Source organism: Fomitopsis serialis, assembly GCF_022376445.1.
Source record: "Fomitopsis serialis strain Sig1Antser10 chromosome Unknown B0H18scaffold_229, whole genome shotgun sequence".
Taxonomy (NCBI): Eukaryota; Fungi; Basidiomycota; class Agaricomycetes; order Polyporales; family Fomitopsidaceae; genus Fomitopsis; species Fomitopsis serialis.
In genome coordinates this window covers 31,539-50,549 of record NW_025955189.1, presented here as the reverse complement: position 1 = coordinate 50,549, position 19,011 = coordinate 31,539, and the positions used below count along the sequence as shown (strand labels likewise).

At 58.1% G+C, this 19,011-nt stretch overlaps 5 protein-coding genes across 5 annotated transcripts; 1 reads left to right on the top strand and 4 right to left on the bottom strand.

Annotated features, from left to right (window-relative positions):
• Nucleotides 1-2,657: 2,657 nt before the first annotated feature.
• On the bottom strand, nt 2,658-3,899 carry B0H18DRAFT_242374 (uncharacterized protein). The gene is made up of 4 exons (XM_048037254.1): nt 3,745-3,899; nt 3,622-3,693; nt 3,409-3,502; nt 2,658-3,348 (listed from the first exon to the last, which is right to left on the bottom strand). Exons 1-4 carry the CDS (start codon nt 3,786-3,788, stop codon nt 2,812-2,814), a joined length of 747 nt encoding a protein of 248 aa, XP_047885541.1. The 5' UTR covers nt 3,789-3,899; the 3' UTR covers nt 2,658-2,811.
• Nucleotides 3,900-5,920: 2,021 nt separating this feature from the next.
• On the top strand, nt 5,921-6,238 carry B0H18DRAFT_1053241 (uncharacterized protein). The gene has a single exon (XM_048031003.1). The coding sequence runs from the start codon at nt 5,929-5,931 to the stop codon at nt 6,133-6,135; it is 207 nt and encodes a 68-aa protein (XP_047885540.1). The 5' UTR covers nt 5,921-5,928; the 3' UTR covers nt 6,136-6,238.
• A 1,375-nt stretch (nt 6,239-7,613) lies between these two features.
• On the bottom strand, nt 7,614-8,369 carry B0H18DRAFT_1127022 (uncharacterized protein; the record flags this gene model as incomplete). The annotated part of the gene is made up of 2 exons (XM_048035241.1): nt 7,614-8,269; nt 8,324-8,369. The coding sequence occupies 2 exons, from the start codon at nt 8,367-8,369 to the stop codon at nt 7,614-7,616; spliced, it is 702 nt and encodes a 233-aa protein (XP_047885539.1).
• A 686-nt stretch (nt 8,370-9,055) lies between these two features.
• B0H18DRAFT_889711 (N-terminal C2 in EEIG1 and EHBP1 proteins-domain-containing protein) lies at nt 9,056-10,612 on the bottom strand (the record flags this gene model as incomplete). Its single annotated transcript, XM_048041280.1, has 3 exons — nt 9,056-9,670; nt 9,722-9,862; nt 9,914-10,612. The coding sequence occupies 3 exons, from the start codon at nt 10,610-10,612 to the stop codon at nt 9,056-9,058; spliced, it is 1,455 nt and encodes a 484-aa protein (XP_047885538.1).
• Nucleotides 10,613-12,118: 1,506 nt separating this feature from the next.
• On the bottom strand, nt 12,119-14,424 carry B0H18DRAFT_960949 (uncharacterized protein; the record flags this gene model as incomplete). Its single annotated transcript, XM_048043009.1, has 2 exons — nt 12,119-13,581; nt 13,632-14,424. 2 exons carry the CDS (start codon nt 14,422-14,424, stop codon nt 12,119-12,121), a joined length of 2,256 nt encoding a protein of 751 aa, XP_047885537.1.
• Between the last annotated feature and the right edge of the window lie 4,587 nt (nt 14,425-19,011).

Genomic DNA, 19,011 nt, shown 5'->3' with positions numbered 1-19,011 from the left:
GTGGCAGATACAGAAATGTCGTGCGATGGCTGTCAGCGCGTTATCCTCGCTTCAGACACGACGTCCACTCACGCATTCTGGACAAGCTGCTCGTGAAACCTCGCCGCAGCAAAGACGAAACTGTCGACCGCCTCGCGAACCCCGCGTACGAGACGGACCTGGGCCACATTGCACTCATCTTGGAGCCGGTTATGAGGGTAGACGCAGCCCCGAAGTTGCGGTACAGGTACGAGCTCAGTGGCGCGAAATGTTTGCGGGTCGATGGAATAGCCTGCACGTCGAGTCAGCCAAGCTGCCTCAGGACTATATACCCGGGCGTTATCCAAGTCGTGCTTCGCAACCACGGAAGGATTCATCGGCCTTGCGTCCGAAGAATAGGCTCAGACGTCGGCAACCCTCACGGTGTACCCTCACGTGGACACGGTACGCATGCCAGGAGCGGCCCAGGACAGCCTGCAGACTCGTCTGCAGGTCCGGGGCCAGTCCGGGGCCCCGCATCTGAGTTGATACGTTCTCAGGCTAAGACAGGCTTCCTTACCCACATCAAGGTGCCTGCACGGATATAGCGGATCGAGGGAAACTGGCGACCACAAGTATTGCTCTAGTTGTGAAACACTCGGATACCTCATGAACGCTGACCGGCAGGGTTTCCAAGCAGCTGGTTTCTCACTTGCATACAATGGCATACGGAGATATCATATCCCGCCGTACGGCCTCCGCTGTGATAACTCGTTGTGACTAGCCGACTTCGATGGGAGATGCAGCGTCCGAACTTCGGTGTTGCTCCGGCGAGATGTATAACATCGCATAAGCGCCCACCCTACGAATTGTTAGGCGCCAGACCTACTTCGCTACTTGCTACGGTGTTGTATGATTCCTTCACTAAGGGTAGTAGAATTTCGAAAGACATAACCAGATTTGATCACCGAGAATGAGGTTCCAACGTACAATACAAGGCTTCTTACATGAGCCCAATTAGCAGGATCATCCATGCGACTAAAGTCCTAGTACTAGTAACTTATGTGCTTTAGGTTTTGCCTCTCTTTCGACTGCAATGCTACGCCGCCTGGCGAGCGGTGGCGTGGCACTTTTGCAACATCGTTGCATAGGCCCCGCAGGGAGGAGGCTGCGTGTTCAACGTTGTCAGCGTTCAAACGTTCAAGCTCAAGCTCAAGCTCAAGGGCGTGTTATTACTGTTAACTCTGTCTGTCGATAGCTGTGACTCCATGGTCGTTGGCCGCGAAGCCTCCGAGTCAAGTTCTGTTCACTCATCTCCTCGGGATGCTGGCGAGCCAGGTAGGTTCTACAAGTTTGTGCTAGTTGTAATCTGCTGACGCACAGTAGTAACTGACGAGATGGACCAAGACTCCGGCCGCCTGGCATCGAGACCTCAAGACCGAGTGTCGGAACGCTACACAGGCTGAAGGGACGACAGAGGTCAAGGACAGATGCTCGGAGACGACAAAGCTCTGCCAGAGAGTGAAAGCTGGGAGACACTATAGAGTTGCGCGACGGATACTGTGCGACTTGCTGAACCCTCGAAGATTTGTGTCGCTACGTGCAGTACGACATTCGCCGGGGGATGATACCTAGTACTCACATCTTGTTCCGACCTGTTATGTAGCCGGACTCAAGTATGCGGCGGACTCCGATGGGCTAAGGGCTATTTTGAGCGGTGTTCGAAGCACAGGGAATGTTCTTATACTCACAGCAAGCGAATAGTGTGGTTTGCAGTCAGCGCGAAGAGGTCCAGACATACGATTCGTGACCTGCCCGTGACCTGCCCGCGTTCATCTTGAGCCTGTCTACAGTTCCAAATCTTGCAGAGTGCACGCTCGGGTCTCGATTGCCTTTATATGGCCACGAAGAGACGGTCGAGGAGTGGTTGTCGGCTACAAAAGGCGCATCAGGCCCTAGCCCGCTTTGTAGCGACAAGGACGACGCGTCAATTTCGAGAGGAAGACTGCCAGTGGGGAGGTATCATATGATTATACTGTAGTATTCAATACAGTCCGGCGGTCACGCGTCACAAGGCCCCTCGCCACACCGGTAAAGGACCCTTGTCACGGGTCATTGGGGGTCCCGCCGGTTGTGACAAATGCACAAAAATTTGGCCGCCTCCGGCGGCGGCCTCAGCACTCGTTTTGACGACGTTTATAGCCCATCGACGCTCCGCCGCACCGTCTGCACCGTCTTTGTCACACGTCACCGTCGCTCGCGCCGCGCCGCCTGGCGGCGGCGCGGCTGTCACAGTCACAACCTGCGCCGGATTGAATTGAATACTACAGTAGTCGCAGGCATCGAGAGCCTGAGTGCGTCGCGTATGGTTGACGGAGGACCCGCATCTACAGGTGCGGCCCTCGCGTCGAGAACTCCTAGCGCATGGAAACGAGAGGCAGGTGACGAGAGTCTTCGCCGGGCATTCAGCCGGACGCACAATAACCCTGGCCCCTTCCATCGTGCGCCCGCGCACGCAAGCCCAGATGCGAGGCCTGTCTAGCATAGTGGCGGCTGAGGAGCGTAGGCCGCAGCCAACGGACCTTCCCTGCCCATCTGCTCAAGCCGTACGTGACGATCGTCGGTAGCTCGGCTTAATGACGCTGGCAAGTAAAATGCGATGTCGTGGAGGTGCTGTTGTCAGGACCGGAGGAATCCGATGGTGCGCGACAGGGATCAGGGATAGTCTGGACGAGACTGATACTTGTGACGTGCGTGTGCACGAGTCGAGGTATACCGACGTGCACAGCCATCCGGGTCGATAGGGGTAGTGTGGCTGCTACGCTTGAGTAGCGGACCTGGGCTCGAATCATTTCAACCCTTGAGGAAAACGTAATCGGCGCGCAATTGCTCGTCCCTGATTGAATGAACAAGCTGGTTGTCCTGGTCTATGTCGAACGCCACAAGGGCCAGGACGCTGTCCCATGTGAGGCCGATGCCGTCGCGAGAAGTACCCGCGCTTCCGCGCCGCAGGTACAAGTGAAGCATGGCAAGGCTCCGTGGATCCAGAAAGCGCACGGTCTGGTATTCGGTCACAGCGGCTCCAGTTGCATGTCGGGAGCCGTCGGGACGATGATCCACAGGGAAGGAGCGAGTGCCCTTCTGCGTGAGCGGGACGTATCGCACCAAATAAGCAAGATCGAAGGGATTCGAGTCGCCCAGAACCATGTCCGAAGTGGCCAGAAATATTATGTTGTACTGATCCACAATGAAGTGTGTGGGTGCGTGGTTCCGGAAATAAGGGTCAGACGTATGACACACATCAACGCAGGTGCATCTAGGAAGACCCGCAGTGACAAGTATATCCACCGCCCTAGACAGGTATTCCTCTGCAACGATGAAACCGGCCATCTGGCAGTGGGAAGGGATAAATCAACGAAGGCACACAGATTGACCTTGCAACGGACGTACCCTCGACACTTGATTCGCACCCTGATACGATAAACATGGTCTCCCCAGACCACACAAGGTACCGATGCCGCTTCTAGGGCCCGGGCGGCAGCCGCTGTCAGACCCCACGGGTAGTCATATTCGGACAGCGGTAGAGGGAGGACAGGCAATAGGCGGCTTGTAATTGCGCGATGAATGCGTGCAAGGACGTCCACGCCTTGCTCTCTGACTCACCTGGAACATTGTGAGCGATACCACATAAGAAGCCGCCCTACATAAAAACGCGAGATAAAGATCGCCATTACCCTGTGTTTCGTCAGCTCTGTGGGTCGGCATCATAGCGCAAGCTGGCGTCACCTGTATAGTTCGGAGAAGAGTCTCCTAGACAGCCTAGATAGCATTGGGTGAATAAGGACGAGGTGTTTCTTGATGGTTGAAAACAACAGTGTTCGTGCGAGCTTGTTCTCAGCACTTCAAGTTGGAGTCAGATTTCGTGTAAAAAGTGGAAGTAAGGCTGAGGTCGAGTTATAACGCCCCCGCCACATGTGCACAGAACCACTCGTGGATACCCGGGCCGCGATACCGCCGCAGCGCCCTTACTGACCGTAGGTCGTTCTTTGCCTTATGGATGTCACTTTCGACTATGTATCCGCCGTCGGTGGTGTGGGCTACAACAAGGAGGGGGATATGGCAGGATTCGACCGTGACACTGGGAAAGTACTCCGATTGTTGTTGCTTTCATGTGAAGCGAAAGTAGCGACCCAGGAGCACTGCACCATACGCAGTGAGTGACTCAGTGAATTTCAGACGGTGTGGGGGCGCGCTGATAATTTGTGCGTTAGGTGAAAACCATGATCACCGGAGTGCTCTTGGAATTGGCAGGAAAATGGAAGCATCACTTCCGATGATAGTGAATCCTATCCGGGTGCGCGCACGACTAGGCATTTGGTGCACTCAATCCTAGCCTCGACGCCTGCATCAGTAAGGGAGCGATAACTTCAACGTCCGATTCGACTCACAGCAGTCGTGTCCATCCAAGGCTATGTTGCCATACCCAATCCACAGAACCCAATCTCTCCTGTGAACGCGTGAACGCGCGCGCCCAGACGCGCCCCAAATACCAACGCTTCCCCCCTCTCCACCGCCTCCAGCTACTCTGCTGGCTCATTTCACTCGCCACGCACACGCTCAGCCTCCTGCGCGACGCGCTAGGCGATTCGGGCACGTATGCGTGGGCGAGCGGCCAGATGTAGTCGGGACAGGACGCCCACGGAGGGTCGTTTCCAGCGTGCGGTGGTGGGGGGATGCTCGCAGCTCGCGAGGTCGGGACGCGTGCGTGCTGAGTTCGGTTATGAACAAGATCGTCACCATGGAGTGTAATCGTGACGGGGCACAGACGATAGCCTTCCGAGGTATCCTGTTTCCGTGATAATGTCGTCCTAGAGATAGCTTCGACGGCCTGTGCACAGGTCACAGTCTGCTTTTGCTATATATCGGGTTCCTCTTCTGAACAGTTGTTACCAGTCCACGACGGTGCCAGGGTCCCATTAAGTGCGACACCCCACTGGAGAACCTCTGCGCGGCTATGGCCACCGTTCCCTCGGAGTTGAAGAAATCCCAGGCACTGTACTCCATGTCAAAAGAGAATTCGACCGAGTCCAGGTTCTTGAAGACCGGCTCTTGCATCGCACGGTGAACGGAGAGCAATGCCGGCGACTCCAACTTCGCGTAGAAAAGACGAGGTTGGGCGCTGAGCGGGAAGAACTTCCCAGTAAGTTGTATGGCTTGATGGACCTTGATAGACCGCAGGGCGGGGCTGCGCACTGTCATTAACATCGCTTGAAGTTCCAATGCCACGGTATGCCATTTGTCGCGGGGGTCCTCGTCCAATGTACACGCGCGCAACTCGAACCGTATCGTATGCAGATTGGGACTGTATGCGAACGTGCAGTGCGTGTTGATGCTATGCGCAAGCAGCGGGACGTTGTGTTGAGAGTATGCACTGGCACCGGCGCGGGTTGCCTGAGCGATCGCGGGCCAGAGGAATTCAAGACCGTCTGGTCAAGTGTGCTGCTGTCAGTCTTTGAGAAATGCCCCCGGTCGCTCGAGCACTGACCGTCGGAGTCGAGATCCAGCTCGTGGATAGACAGCAGGTTCCTTCCAGCGACCTCAAGGAGTTCATTCACCTGCAGAGATACGTTGAATGGATTGCGCCAGATAGCCAGATGAGTGAGGTTCGCGCAGGCTGAGGACTCCGCGAGCCATCTGACGAGTGGGACGATGACTGCGGGCGTCAGGCCCCAGCCCAGGACCAACTGTTCCAAGCGTATTCGCGTTGGATGCACAGTAGCAACCGGGCCAGTGTCCGTTTCGAACACGCCGACGCAGAGCTTGAGATGTTTGAGCTGCGGAAATGCACATATGATCCGCCGGAGCTCGCTGAAGCAGCGCAGCGTGAACCGAAACAACTCCAGCGTGGTCACTGCTCTGAAGAGGGGCAGCATATCGAAGAAGCTGACGTGCATGAGTGGGTGCAGCGACATGTGGAACACGAGCCTGCGTACTTGCGGCATGAGTCGTGCAAAGATGAGCGGGACGGCATGCACGGGTACATCGCGCTGCTGTCCGCCCACACGGAGCGCGTTCGTCTGCGCGAAGCGCTCGGCGGCACGGGGGTCCGAGTCGTTGAGGGCGAAAGCGGCGAGGGAGTCAAACGCCACGCGACTGGAGATTGCGATGTCTCTGTAGAGGAGGCGTATGCTCGCCTGGTACCATGCCTTGCAGACTAGCACGCAGTTGCTTAGGCTCCCTTGAGACATCCTGTCCATGAAGAGTTCGACGACTTCGAATGAGATGCGGCCAGAGAGAGCGCGCGACAGACTCGGGCGTATGCGCCTCCTGGATCGCCATTCCTCGTTGGCTCGGTCCCCTTGAGGTGCACCCTTAGCGTGGTCTGGCCAGCCGTAGATAAACAGTAACACTTCCTCGAATGAGGTGGTGTCGGCGAGCTCAGGAGTTGTGGCACCTGCGCATGTTGTGAATCATGATATCATCGACCGGTCAATGCATACAAGGGGTTATACGCACTGGGGATTTCTGGGTCTGTGAATATAGAATTGGCCTTGGACGACATACCTAGTGGTATGGGATGAAAGGCTTTGGGGAGATTACATGTCAGTGAATACCACCGGCATCGATAGAGTTCAGTTGAGCCGTGTGAACGAGACACAAGAGAGCATGACAGAGAATTCGAACTTTCAATCAGAGGGCAGTGCGGCAGAGCGTAAAGCTCACAGCAACTGTCATACAATGTCAAGTTCCATCCATCGTCTATGTATATCATGTATGTCAACCGTCTGTGCATACGTTAGCGACGCATATTGTACGCAGGCGGAACACACACGATTGCACTACAAACGAGCCCAGTCCCCCGTATCAGACTCGTTACAACAGTCTCTTCGATCGACTGCTCTGAACGCCGGCGATGGGGTTCCTCTTCTGAGCAATCGTTACCACTCCATTGTCGTGCCATGAAGAAAATAGACGTGGCAGTCCGCTGGAGAACCTTTGTGCAGCCGTAGTGACTGTCGCTTTCCAGTCGGAAAACTCCCATGCACTGTACGATAAGTCAAACGAAAACTCAACTGACTGCAGATTTCCAAACTCCGGTAGTTTCATCGCGCCATGGACCGGTAGCTCCTTTCCCAATTTCGCGTAGAAGAGACTGGGTCGAACACTCAGGGAACAGAAGTCCCCAGTGACCAGTAGGTACTGGTGGATTTTGATGGACTGCAATAAGTGACTTCGTACTGTTCTGAGTATGGTGTCCAGCTCTCGTGCGACGCGTGCCACTTATCGTCCAGCACGCACGCTAGTAGTTCGAAGCGTATGGAACGCAAGTCGGGGCTGTGCGCGAAGGGGCAATGCGACTCGCGACCATCTAATTTGGAGCTGCGGGTACATGTCCCAAATCCAGGGGTGCATTTCGAAGGTTTCTAAGCAGGCAGCTGTCAGTCTTCGTCAAGTACACACATCATACAACCACTCACCATCGGGATGGACGCGGAATTCATGCAGTGACAGCAGGTTCTGTCCAACGCCTTCAAGCATTCCATTCACTTGCAACGATGAATTGAAGGGGCTGTGCCAGACGGCCAAGTGAGCAAGGGTCGTACAGGCCGAAGACTCGGCGAGCCACCTGACGAGAGGAACAACGATCGAAGGTGTCAGTCCCCATCCGAGGACCACGCGTTCCAGACGTATCCCTGATGTACGATTTGGGACGGCAGGGGCCTTTCCCACCCCGCCCAATTTGAGCAGCGGGAACGCACAGATGATACGGCGCAGCTCGCTGGCAGCGTGCGAAAGAAGGTGGGATGGAGAAGGGGTCGCAGCGACAGGTTGAACACCAGCGTCTGGACCTCCGGCATCATCCGCGCGAGGACGACGGGAACGAGATGTACAGGGGCGTCCTTCCCGTCGATTCGCAGCACGCTCGTTGTCGCGAGCTTCCGCAGAGCACGAGCATCTCTGGATGCGAAGTCGACAAGAGCGTCGAATGCAGTACGAGTGGCGATAGTGATGTTCTTGTAGAGAATACGGACGCTTGCCTGGTACCACGCCCGGCAAACCTGCGCACAGACACCTAGGCCCTCCTGAGACATACAGTCCACGACGAGTTCAACGACTTCGAACGGTATGCGGCTGATTAAAGCACGCGACAGTGCGCGATGCGCGAGAGGCCTCCTAGGCTCCCGTAGCGCTTTGGTGCCGTCCTCCGAACGCGTATCCGTGGTGCTTTCTGGCCAGCCGTGGATGACCTGCAATGCCTCCTCGACCGAGCCCACATCGGCAGGTTCAACCAGCTCAGGCGGAAGGGTCTCTATACACATCGTAAGTCGTGTTATCAGCGGCGACGTGCATACTGAGTACGCACTCGGGACCTCCGGGTCCAAGAAGATGGAATTGTCGTCGACCAACATGCAGAAATTGGGGAAAGAGGGCTAAGGTATCTGAAGTGCCGGGAAGAAGCCATAACGTTGCCATAACGTGCCCTTGATAGGTGGCACTGGGTGAAGTGGGCGCTGAGCGAAACGGGCGCTGGGTGAAATGCACGTACAGTTCATCACCGGCAGATAGAACATCGACGGCACAGCCTACAGCATGGCAGTTCAGATCGTCAGCCTTGGATCATCCAACGCAGGGAACTGGAAGGAAACGTGCTCAATGAAAAATCAATCCGACACCATGTCGACGAAGCACAACGTATATGATACCTGAATATAGAAGGCCGGAGTGCACGACCTTTGACACCGAAATCAGTCCAACGGAAGACTGCTGACCCAAATTCTAGCTAGGAAGGATCTGGACACTCACCAGTACGGCTCTCCAAGAACGGTTCATCTGAAGCGCGGGACGTACGCTACCAACGCGGAGGGAGCTGAGGGAAGGACATTACGGAGATACATAAGAACTAAGCAAACCCCAATAGAGTACAATAGATGTCTAAACCCAGTCCGACAGTAAAGAAAAGATCAGAAAACCAACGAACGCAATAACCATAGCGGGGCCCGCATGACAGAGGCCAAAAGTGAGAGTCAAACCAGAAGTAAACGAATGCGAAAAACGAAACTCTAATGCCACACAAGTAGATGCACCGTATCAGAGCTCACGCATGAATCGACTCCGCGTGTCGTTGAGGCAGCGGCGACGGCAGCTTGAAGTGCTTCCCGAGTGGTGTGTTCGGGCGGCTGCGCACCTTCCACCACGCGCCCTTCGCGTCGCGGGGCGACTCCAGCGCATTCAAGTCTGGCGTGCTGCCCACCCCCAGCTTCTCCACGCTGACCTCCACGCGCATCTCGTCACTGCTCCCGCTGCGCGTCGAGCTCCGCGCCACGGAGTACGCGTCGCTCTGGCTGTCGACCGAGCCGATGCTGCCGACGCTGTTCTGCCTCGCCGCGGCAGGGGCGAAATACGTGAAGGGCGAGGGCGCAGGCGACGCGCTCGGGAGCGGGTTGAAGAGCGTCTCGATGAGGTCCTCCGTCGCGCGCAGCCCGGACGCGGACGCGAGCCCGTCTCCATCCGCACGCCCGTCCTCCTGCATGAACGTCTGCGGCCCGGAGTGGTTCGCGTGCGTGAAGTCGTCGAGTTGCCGCGCGATGCTCGTCCGCATGAGGTCGTTGTTTGCGAGCAGGCCCGTGACGGATGCGAGGATCTCCCCTTTGGCCAAGGGCGGAGGGCGGTAGTTCTTTGTGCCTCCGACGTGCTCCAGCGTGATGGTGAGCTGATATATGCGTCAGAAGTTGTCATTCCGTAACGGGGCGGAGACATCTACCTTGAGCGTTGCATTGGTCTTGCTCTCGCGGAGTAGGTACCGACGAGTTACAGGCCCTGCGTCAGCGTATTCTGCAAGGTTGAGGTAGACGGCACCCAGGCGAGGCTGTTTGGGGGCGTCCGGATCTCCGGGGACGACCCGCTACAGGCGATCGTCAGCATTCATCCAGAAATGAAACACGAGGCTACGCACCTGCATCACCACGAACTTCACTTCGTTCGGCAACAAATCGCCCGTCTCCCGATTAACGTCCATCTGCAGGACCACGTTCACCTGGTGGCCCCACTTCGCGTTGTAATTCTGCAGCGGCTGGAAGGGGGTGATCCCACGTGCTACTGCTGTCGTGGTGGATGCAACCGATGTTGCGGATGTCGTCTTGTGCATATCCGCAGGTGTCGCGGTCACCGGAGTAAGGGGCGGCATTGCTGTGTCAGGGGTATACGGCGCGAGGAGATCGAGAGACGACCCGCTTGCGCGGTGGTACATCTCGTCCTCCGTGCCCTCCTCCTGCGGACTGCTCTCATTTCCTTCCTCCTCGTCCTCATCCGCGGGGGTCACCTCGATCGCGAGTCCGAGCTCCGACGCACGCCCTTTGCCCTTCATGTTATCCCTCCCTTTCGACGACCAGGACTGATTCCCGCGCATCCTCGAGAGCAGTCCGGAGGTCTGTACGTTCTTGAACTTCCAGCGCACCGCAAATTGTCCATTAATGAGGGGGACATTGGACAGCTGGTCTATCTCGACATTGACTTGGAATAGGGCGTGTTTCGGGATGAATTGCCCGAATTGGTTCAGGAGGCCGTGGCCGAGGGCGTGCTGCTGGAGGTCGGATGTCGACGCAGAGGACGTCGAGGCGGCGCTCGGGGTGGAAGTTGTGGGTGAGGACTTCATTGGTTCATGTAACATGGCGAAGAGTGGTGTTCATAAGTCGAGGGAAAGAGAGACATGCCGCCCAGACCGGGGCCGCTGAAGCTGATGGAGACGGAAGCGCTGGATGATGCTGCAAGATGCTTGGGCTGCACAACCAGTTGAGGACCGGCGCCGACCGCGCAGGCCACCGCTGTCGGAGGTCAATGAAGCTGGGCGAGTCTTGGTTTGCCTTAGTCTCGTATGTAGTACGGGTTGCGTAAGCTGTTTACCAGCGTTGTCCTGGTCACGGCGCGGCCGATGTGGTACTAACAACCGCAACAGCCGGTGGCCCCGAGCGTTCGCGTCGAGAGTAGAGTAGACAGAAAGCAAGCTGAAGAAATGAGAGACGATGTCAAGAGTTGGTCGAGACGAGCATGTCGGAGGGTTAATGCGTCGTCGGGTGGAGGGCAGGCGTTGCCGCAGAGCCGCAGCCACCCGGCTGCACGTCGCCGGCAGTGGCACCTCGGCTCAGCTAGCATCAACCGAACTGGACCGGCTCGTTGTTTGCGATGATCGCGGTCACGGTGCTCGGCAAACGCGTCTGTGGCAGCCAACTGCGGCGTTGATGAACTGCCACAGCTGGCTCAAGTTCAAGTCGTCGAATATCTCCAGAGCCCGAGGAAACCAGAGTAGGACAGTGATCAAGCTTTTGGGAAGTGTTTCTGCTTGCATGAAGTGGCTACCGTTACCGGTGAGGCTCCCGTCCGACCAGCACCGACATCGACCGACGGCGTCCGCGCAACCACGGCAAATACGGTCACTCACTGGACAGGTCAAGTGCGCATGAAGGACGAGACAAAAATCAATTCACGCAACATCAATATTGGGATTCACTGAATGTGATATTGTCTTCTACCTACACCGACCTCGGGGGTACATTGCGCGATCAGTCGGGTAAGGCATAAGTGGTAGCAGCAGGGGCGAAAGCATCGGCAAGTGCGCGGAACTAATACTACGGGTACCCGCAAGTCAGTATCTAATATTCCGAAGTACTCGTAGCACGGAGAGGCGGGGTTGAGGAGGAAAATGAACGGTGTGGAGCGAGGATAGGACAACATGTATACGTGAAGATGTAATTAGGGTTCGGTTCAGTGTGCAAAGTTCATGGCTTACGGGAAAATGCGGGTGGAATGGAGAGTACGATGGATAGATGAGAGCATGCATATACGGAATGGATGGTAGTAGAGTGAATGCAGCGAGAGGGAAAGAAGGAAAGACTATTGACACAGCGCGGCGAATGCGGCGATTAGACGATGCGAATAGATATTAGCTGACCAAGATCCAGAGTGCAGTACCCGAGTTCAGATGGAGACCGAGGAATGAAAATTCACGAAAGCGAGGGTTGTACGAAGGTTTGTATGGCGGCTGTGATGACCGCAGGACAGCAAGGTGCAGTGGTTGATCTAGCGTCGGTGGGGCGACGAGCTAGTCGAGCCATATAGGCCAGTCGGGCGAGGAAAACACGAGAGCGATTGAGGGCTGGGGCAATCACCGCACGCCAACTCCCTCTCCCCAGCCCTCTCGAACGTTAACGCCCACCTCCATCTCCACGCTGACCTTGATATAAGGCGGCCCGGCATCCTCATGCCCGTCCACGCAATCGTCCACGAGCGCAAACTTCGTCTGGCTCTCAAACTTGGGCTTCAGCGGCTGGAAGAGTAGCGCAGACGCAGGGAGTGGTGGGCGGTTGACCGGGTTAGTGACAGACTTGTGTCGAGCTGACGGTGGTCTGCCTGGTAATTGCGCGTGCGATGGCGACGGTGTTGGTGGAAGGGATAGGGGCGACGGGAGCGGCAAGCTCGGCAGCGACCGTTCAGGATAGGGATGGACGTCCACATTCAGGTTCGCCGGCTTCGCGAGTGAGGATTCCCGTGGCGGGTACGGAGCCGGCGCGTTCGGGTGGTTTGTGACGTACATGCTCTGCGTCCGCACGCGCGTCGGTGTCGACACGCCAAACGGACTGGGCACCGGCATCGGGGGCAGCAAACCGCTCTCGAGGTCCTCCAAGGCGTCCTCGTCACCGGTCCCGGCGACATCAGCGAGGCTGATCGACTGCAGGTCCTCCACCTCCTCGTCCTCGTCCACCTCTTCCACCGGGAAAAGCTCCTTCAGATCGCTCTCGCCTGTGCACACCTCCAAGGCCCCAGCAGGCTCGCCCCACGCTGCCGTCGTCGGCTCGCATCGCGCGAGCGGCGAGCTGCGTACGGGTGTCGCGAGTCCGCACAACCGGCCCTCTGCACGCCCGAGATACGCACGCGAGCTCCACGCCCTCCGACGACTCTTCACCTCCAGCACCGCCCGTGCACTACGCGCATCCTGCGCAGCCGCCACACGGTGTGTGTTCATGCTTCGAAGCAGTTTCAGGAGGTGTATCCTCTGCGCGCTGAGCGCCGCGTACGTTGCCTGGCTTGAAGGTGGGGTCGGGCTCCTCGGTACATCCGCCGCGTGCGGGTGCGCGTCCACAAGTGAGTCCGCACGCGAATGCGACGACGACGACGAAGACGACGACGAGCGCAACGGCAGCGCGAATGGCATGCCCTCCTCGCCGTCCACGGGTGTATGCACCGATTCGCTGTCCTCCGTGCAGCTGCTCGCCTCCGTGCTCACGCTCTCCTCCCACTCGTCCACCTCCCGCTCGCCCTCGTCGTTGTACATCACCTCGCCGACCTCCACGCTCACCTCCCGCCCCGCACTCTCTTCGTCCCCAGGCACGAGTGTCTTCCCCGACAGCTCCGACGCGCTCCGCTCCGGCTGCCGCCCAGGGATCGTCACCGACAGCGCCGCGCTTGTCCGCCGCGACCCGCCCGCCGTGTCCATGTCGAGCGACCCGCCCCCGTTCTCGCGCGCCTCCTGCACCAGCCACGCCATCCACTCCTCCGTCCGCCGCAGCATCCGCGCCGCCGTCCACCGCGGGTAGTCGTACGTGCACAACGCACCCTCCGGCTCGTCGTCTGCGGTCCTCCCGAACCCCAGTCGCGCGCGCAGCTCACCGAGTACGTACCGTCGCCATGCGTCCACGAGCCCCCGCGCGCCTTCGCGTGCAGGATGGCCGACCGCGGCCGCGCCACACTGACGGGCAGGGGCGTCTTCCTCGCTGGCGGCAGGAACGCAAGCGTCGTCGTCCACGCCGTACTCCTCGCACCGCCAAAGGCGACTTGCGTCGGACTTGGTGAGTTCATAAAGTCTTCTCGCGTAGGCGACGTGGGGAACGCCGTCCGCGTGGGTGATGAGGATGCAGACGCCGCGAGCTTGTGCAGGCCGCTGACGATGCTCGACAGGAACAGCAGCGAGCGCTGCTTCTTGTGCTTCGCGCCCTTGCCCACGACCGGTGGCGGCAGCGCAAGCGTGTCCGACGACTGCGCCCACTCCGCCCTGCCCGCGCCGGGGTACGTGTGGTGTATCGGCGCAGACGTGCGCGGGATGATCGCCGCGCGCTCCTTCTCCGCCTCCTTCTTCGCCGCCGCGAGGTCCGTCAGCGCCTCTCTCAGCACCTCCGCACACGACCGCCCGACGTCCCACACCACGGACCCGCCCCCGACCAGGATGCACTCCACGCGCACGCCCTCGCCCGCGTCGAACAGCTCAAACACGCACTCCTCCACGATTGCGGACCATCCGCTCGAGCCGTCCAGTGCGTGGATGCTCGGCGGCATGTCGAGGCCGTCTTGCTGCAGGCCTGAGAGCTGCGCGGCCCACCCGACGGGCAGCGGTGCGCGCGCGTGATGCGGCTCAGGGAGGACGAGCGGGTGATGCAGCGCCGGCGCGGACGTCGGCGGAAGGAGAGTGAGCAGCATCGTCGGCAGTGGGGAAAGTGGCCAGGGCGGTGGTTAAGTCTGCAGAAAGCATCAGCACTGCGAGAGATAGGAGCGAGACAACAGACGTGGACAGCGGCACAAGATCCGCAGAAGACGTGGAACATTATCTCTATTGCAGGCTTCCGGGGCGTGCAGCATGCTTTCGCGGACGTACAAGCCTCCTCGTGAACGCCACAGGCGGATGCGTCGCCGGCGAGCCGCATATAGACGCTTCGGAGCTGCCTACTTGGCTGACTATGCCCATATCCGGAGGATCGTCCAGCCGCTCGCTCTCGCCACTTCACATGCTACCCTTCTCACTCCTGCCAGGTGTGCATTCGCAGTAGGCAATGCGGCCGTCCGCTGCCAGTATGCGACAGAGAATCAAGGAAGCGCACTCACTGAGGGTAAGGGGAGGATGGAAACGGCGACAACAGCCAAGGAGCTGTAAAGAACAATCTCGTCAGTGATTTGGACCGAGTAACGGCTGAAGCAGTGGATAGAGTGACCACGGGCGACTTAGAGATGAGCGCAGTGTTTTATAGCGAGCTAGTGGAGCGACGGGTATGCAGGGACACCCGCCAGACCGAGATGTGGCCTGTAGCAGACAATCCGCCAGACAGGATTCAAATGTTTGCCTCCTGCAGCCACATCCGCCTCCAACACTTCGTGCACGGTGAGGATGTGCGCAGAGCCGTGCCGCGCATTTGCAGGCGAACGCTAGAGCACGTCGTTCCCGTGAACGCTCAAGGGACGATTCCGACGTCAAGACGCACAGTAGGCTCTGCTATCCGTTTCGGTTTCATGAGATGCAAGCGGAAACTCACAATGACGGCTCTAGCACTTCGCGAGCGGGATCTCCTCCGACAGCTCGAACGTTTGGCAAGCAAGTCTGTCACTGCAGCACGAAATTCGTCAGCGTCAGAGTGAAGACGATGTATACGGGCATATATGTCAAAGAGGGTCTCGGCGACGTCAGTCAGTGCAATGGAGGGTGGAATGTGCAGCTCCATGCATTCGAAGCATGCAGTCGATGAACACATTTCTACATCAATGCATCGGCCCGCATACATCCAGTGTGGAACGCCCTGACGAGGCTGTCAATTGCTTCGTGCCAGCGGCAGTGGCCTCGCTAAGCATGTCGAGACACAAGTCGCCACAAGTACTTCTCGATGGACTGGAGGGCATTGCAAGTCCTCTCGAAGACGGACTGCCCCCAGAACGCCCACGAAATAGACATTTAGACTGTGGGAGCGTCGGAACGAACCACGCTGGAGTCCACTCCAACACAACCGCCCTAGCTCGTTTCCCGACGCCGAGCCCTCCTCTTCTCGACCGAAATGGAACTACTCACCAGCAGACCCGCGGATTCCAGCGCAGAGATGGTTGTCGAGCGCAAGAGACGGTGTCTCGCCTGGTAGAGGCCACAGAGCGCTACCAGTAGGAACAAGACCTGGGGTATGACGTCGGCGGCGATCAGTGACAAGGAAGTCACTGAGTTGGACAGGAGCAAAGAGGGAGATGCGTGCCGTCGTCGCGCTGGCCCTTGTCGCACTCAGAGGCCACAGAGAGACCGAGGGAGCTCGCGTCGGTCGGAAGCAAGTCGGAAGGGCAGGCGTCGACCCGACGCGAGCGGCCGGGGCGCCCGCTAAATAGCCGACCCCGTTAGCCCACATGCCTGCCCATATATGGCATCCCGACTACCTTATCTGGTCCCTTCCCCGTCCCTGCCGCCCGCTTCTCCCGTCTAACGCTGTCCGTTTCCTGCGGTCTACGCTCCTCCACCGCCACTACGCCAGAGAGGCCACACTTTGGGCTGGCGGGTGTGGGTGCACGTGCCAGCACTGTGCGTCCGGCCTCACCGCCGAACATGCCATCAGACTCTCGTTAACGCATCCGTGCGCACTTCGAATTCTCGCGCCGCGCCTGTGGACCGGCGGGTCCCCGCCGCGCATGGTCCTGTCCAGCTCGACGTCTGCCGCATCACAATCAAATCACAATCCCCCGCCGTCTCGTTCTCGCGGTCGACGTGTCATACCTACTTATAGTGGGCTGCATTCTGACGGGCCCCATGTCGCCGACAGCCACTCCTCGCTACGGGCCCCAGTAGTACGTGGCATGAGACCGCATCAGGAGTCAATTACGCACCGACCTACTTACAAGATACGGAACAGATTCGAGCGCAAATCGCGGGCCGGTCATGTCGCATGTCTGATTGCAACGTACGTCGTTGACTGCGAACCACACAATCTATCTGCCCTAATAAGCACCCATTTGTGAGTGTGCGTCAAACGCCACTCACATAGCTCGCAGCCGCTGGAGACTCGCCCATCGGATACACCAGTCGAGCTACGCCGGACGACACTTGCCATGCAAGTAGGTATCATTGAACCCAGTGGACGTCTTCCTTCAGGTCACGACCTCAGACACTCAGGCTCACAGCCCGCACGATTCCTCCGCCAGCGGTTTCTGGCATCCTCAGCTGCATCGGCGCGCCTACCGTATTCGGCGACCCAAGTGCGTCCGCACCGCATCTGGACTCCGGACGCCTGCCATCTCCAGACGCCTCTCCGGTCCTAGCGTCGACTCTCGAGCTCCGTTCTTCCGGCTATCCCTACGAGGGAAGGCGTCGAGGCCACAGACGAGTACAGGCTTGACATAGCCGGATCTGCGGGAGGTGATCCGCACGGACACGGCGCCCTGTTGTGGACTAGGTATGTGGCTAAGCCGGAATGCTTTCGTCTGGAGCTGACTCGCTGCACCCATCCGCGCACTAACGATTCCCGAACGACGTTGCGCGCCGCTCTGCTCTTTGGCAGATGAGTCGTCGTCGCGGGCGTCGCGCTATCGCCTCGTACTAGGCATATTGGGCTGTCGGCCGTCGAGCTGACGTTCGTTCCGGCGAAAGTCGAGACGTACTCATGCTGGTCAGACTCCACGTCTGAGCCCACGCGTCCATCTCACATCCGGGTGGCCCACGGCAGCGACGACGGGTCGAATTGATCTGAGGACCATCCTGCCACCAAGCCTCGATGCGCGGGATAGCAATGTTGTCGTCACGTCCCGATGCCGAGGCGGACGTGCGGATATCTGGAACTCGAGATCTCGAGGTCCGAACAATAGCTGCCAGTGGATCATAAGCTCCTTATACAGGAAACCTCGCCTAGAACCTATTACCTGGAACCCAGCCTTGGCTGCGGTTTCAGCAGACGACCACGCCCGGCAGCGGGACATGACAAACCTGAGCATCTGCGGAGACGGAACTTGCCATCAATGCCACCGCCCATAGCTCCCAGAGTTGCACGTCCGGAGCCCTACCATCCGACAATGTCCGACCACACGAAGTCTGCGAGCTCTACTCGGTCTCGAGGTGCTTGCATTGTTGCGGGGACGAGGTAGGGCGCAAGTCGCACAACAAGGATCTCCGGATTGGTTCGCTGAACGCGACATGCCAGGGTGAAGGACGGCATCGAACAGGACATCGAGCCGCGCCAACAGTGAACTCTGAAGAACATGCAGGTGTGACTCCAATGCGTCTTGCTGGACGAGTAGGACCTCGTCGCGGGACACGTAGAGAATGCTGAGATGTATTGTAAGCGTCTTCGCATGGTGTCTTCGCACGATGGGTTCAATATGTCTGAACAGGCCACCATCTCCTATGGACCGGCAACGACGAGTACGCAGTGAAATACAGCGACATCAGCTCAGGCAACTTGCGCCACTTCGACATCGCTAGCGTGGTGCAAGTCAGGCAGGCCCGCAAACTCCTCAAGACATGAGGAGGACGGACACCTGCTGGAACCGTGATATCGAGCCACACTATCGCCACGGTATGGAAAGGTTCGTGTGGGTTGCGGCGTACATCGCTTGAGCGTTCGACGACAAAGGAAACAGCATCACGACCTCCCCGGTTTGGGCCTGGCTGACGGCCGACCCGGAAGAGTGCAGACGGATGAAGCTCGCGTTCTTCTGATACGGAACCGGGCAGTGCTCTGAGCATGGGCTGGACCAATATGCCGTGTCCTTCGCTTACTCTGGCTATGAAGAGGCTTCACGCAGCGCCAGACCATCGCAATGTCACGGTAGGATCGTCGCGATGCATGCACCATTCACAAGGAGCCCCGTCTCGAAACGAAGCAAGTTTCCCCAGAAGACCTTGGCGATGAACTTCAAGACGCAAAGCGTATTTTCGATAACTTCTGGGATGACCTTGAGGGTTGGATGCCGTAATCAGAGTGAGTAGTACTTATAACAACCGCATATATAGAATCAAGTTCCTGTTAGGCTGTGCCGTTAAGGTTCTAATCTGACTTGCATTGATAAATATCACACAGGCCTTTCTCACGACATGTACATGACCTTCCAGATGGCAATCACTTCACAGCCCTGCCCTCGCGCTCGGTTCGCTCTACCGTGCAGTCATGTCGTGGGAAGACAACTCCATATTCACGGACCCGGAAGTTCCGTGTGCGTACCAGGTTCGCAAGTCTCCATTGAAGACATGACTTACAGCACATACAGTGACCCTTCCCCCTGAGCCGGCTGAAAGCGCGAATGTGGTTTCGGTCGAGGCGGCGCTGCAAATCA

Bases quoted from the DNA above. Each gene is read 5' to 3' on its own strand.
- B0H18DRAFT_242374 (XM_048037254.1), bottom strand. From the start codon at position 3,788: ATGCTATCTAGGCTGTCTAGGAGACTCTTCTCCGAACTATACAG. The intron at 3,694-3,744 runs GTGACGCCAGCT...GACGAAACACAG, and splicing joins CTCTTCTCCGAACTATACAG to GGTAATGGCGATCTTTATCT. The intron at 3,503-3,621 runs GTGAGTCAGAGA...GGGGTCTGACAG, and splicing joins TATCGCTCACAATGTTCCAG to CGGCTGCCGCCCGGGCCCTA.
- B0H18DRAFT_1053241 (XM_048031003.1), top strand. From the start codon at position 5,929: ATGTGGAACACGAGCCTGCGTACTTGCGGCATGAGTCGTGCAAAGATG.